This window comes from Aplysia californica, unplaced genomic scaffold (assembly GCF_000002075.1).
Source record: "Aplysia californica isolate F4 #8 unplaced genomic scaffold, AplCal3.0 scaffold00597, whole genome shotgun sequence".
NCBI lineage: Eukaryota > Metazoa > Mollusca > Gastropoda > Aplysiida > Aplysiidae > Aplysia > Aplysia californica.
This window is the reverse complement of record NW_004797867.1, coordinates 409,010-410,819: the sequence shown is the minus strand read 5'-3', so window position 1 is coordinate 410,819 and position 1,810 is coordinate 409,010. Positions and strand designations below refer to the sequence as shown.

Sequence of the window (1,810 nt, the reverse complement as noted above, 5' to 3'; positions counted from 1 at the left end):
GCTAGTTTAAGTTTTTGAGTGTCAGTAAAGAGAATTTTTAGTTTTAGAAAAAGTGTTACGGCACTTGCAACACAATAAGGTCATATACGTGCCGAAGATTAGAGGTGTGTTACAAAAGAATAACAAATATATTAAAAAAGAAGGAGGAGAGATCAGGACGATAGATGTTTGATAGGAAAGAAGGAGCAAACCACACACGAGTAAAGAGAAGTTCATCGAACAATAATGGTGATTTATTGGTGGGGAACAAGCATGACAAGCAGACAGATAGACAGAAAGAAATAAAAGAGGAAAAGTAAGGACGCTGGACGTACCTATCTCATCCTCCAACAAAAACTCACGGGGTTGGGGAGGGTGAGGGGCGTGTTCGTAGCAGAGAGAGAGAGAGAGAGAGAGAGAGAGAGAGAGAGAGAGAGAGAGAGAGAGAGAGAGAGAGAGAGAGAGGAGAATGTGTAATTATGAACTGTGTACTCTTATTGTGGAAAAAGAAATGCTCATTATGGTGGCATTCCGTATTGAGATCTTTTTTTAAATAGCTCAAATAGTCCCCAACTGTACTTGAACTTTGATAAGATCCCATCAAGTTCACACGTTTCATTTGTGGACTCTGGTTAATTTGTATTTTGCCCAAAAGGGTCACAAAGAGACCTCTCACACACAAGTAGGGTTTGCAACCCTTTAAACATATTTCTTTTTGTACCACGGATACCAAAATTTGGAATTAATTGTAAGTATGGAACAGAGATTTTGATTCTAGGTGAATTTACAGACACAAGAAGACACCCCCCCCCCCCCCCCCACTCCATCAGCCAGTTATTTTGAAGGTGGGTTTACAATCCATGTAAAAACGCAACCTCAAAAACAAATAAAATGCAAGCATACTAATTTGCATACCCTCAACAGTAAGCCCCTGGCCAGATGCCAAAACATCGTAACTGCTCGCTGCGGAGTATGTCCAGTCACTCCGACCAGTCCGGTTCATGAGGACCATGGCTTTTCCGTCTGGACCTGTGACATTAACCGAAGTCAGAATTGGAGTCTTGCATTTCCGGGTGGGTGGACAAGCTGTCTCCATGGTAACCCAGGTGCCTGTGGACGAAAGGGAACGTTTGAGTGATGACATCACAAAACACATAGTATTGAGACTAATGTCATGATAAAACTAGCCATATCTCCAAGACCTACAGCATCTTCAGAACTGTGAACTTAACATGGAAGGTCATGAGTATCTGCAAATACATGTATATATTGGTTAGTCTCCTCTTCTTTTTATCTCGTAAAATTGTATTCAATGAAGTCAGTATAATGTTGTCTGTCATACACTCTGAAATCATTTGTAGTGGACTATCATCGCAAGTGATTCCAATTTACTGAGGGAAATGGTATTTTCTAGAGTCTCTCAATTTTTATCATCTAGAACCTATTTTTACCTAACCTAGGTCGGTCATTTTAAGCTTGATTGAAGCTGCCAGATTCAGGCTAAGAGATCTAAATGGTATTGATAGTGTCATAGACCAAAGTCTGAAAGCAGAGAAATTTACTTTACTTAACTTTATTTTTCCGATCCAGCGGCCATCGGGGTTCTAGCCCTTCGGCCTGAACAGAGAAATTTCAGATTTAAATCTGAGAGCTCTATATTTTTTATATTCTCAAAGAAGGGTTTTTTTTCGCAAAGAAAATGTGCATGCTCATCGACAAGATTGACATTGTGTCGCGACATGTTACCATAATCAGAGGAAGAACAAATGATATTATAATATATGACCCTCTCTCTCTCTCTCTCTCTCTCTCTCTCTCTCTCTCTCTCTCT

The 1,810-nt window shown here is 40.1% G+C and overlaps 1 protein-coding gene across 1 annotated transcript in view; it reads right to left on the bottom strand.

Moving 5' to 3' along the window:
- Positions 1-734: 734 nt before the first annotated feature.
- The window catches only part of LOC101863295 (inter-alpha-trypsin inhibitor heavy chain H4), a gene marked incomplete in the record, with an annotated part of 10,853 nt that continues 9,777 nt past the window's right edge, over positions 735-1,810 (bottom strand). Inside the window, 1 exon segment of the mRNA XM_013087517.2 lies at positions 735-1,089. Within this exon segment, the coding sequence (XP_012942971.2) occupies positions 806-1,089 (284 nt within the window).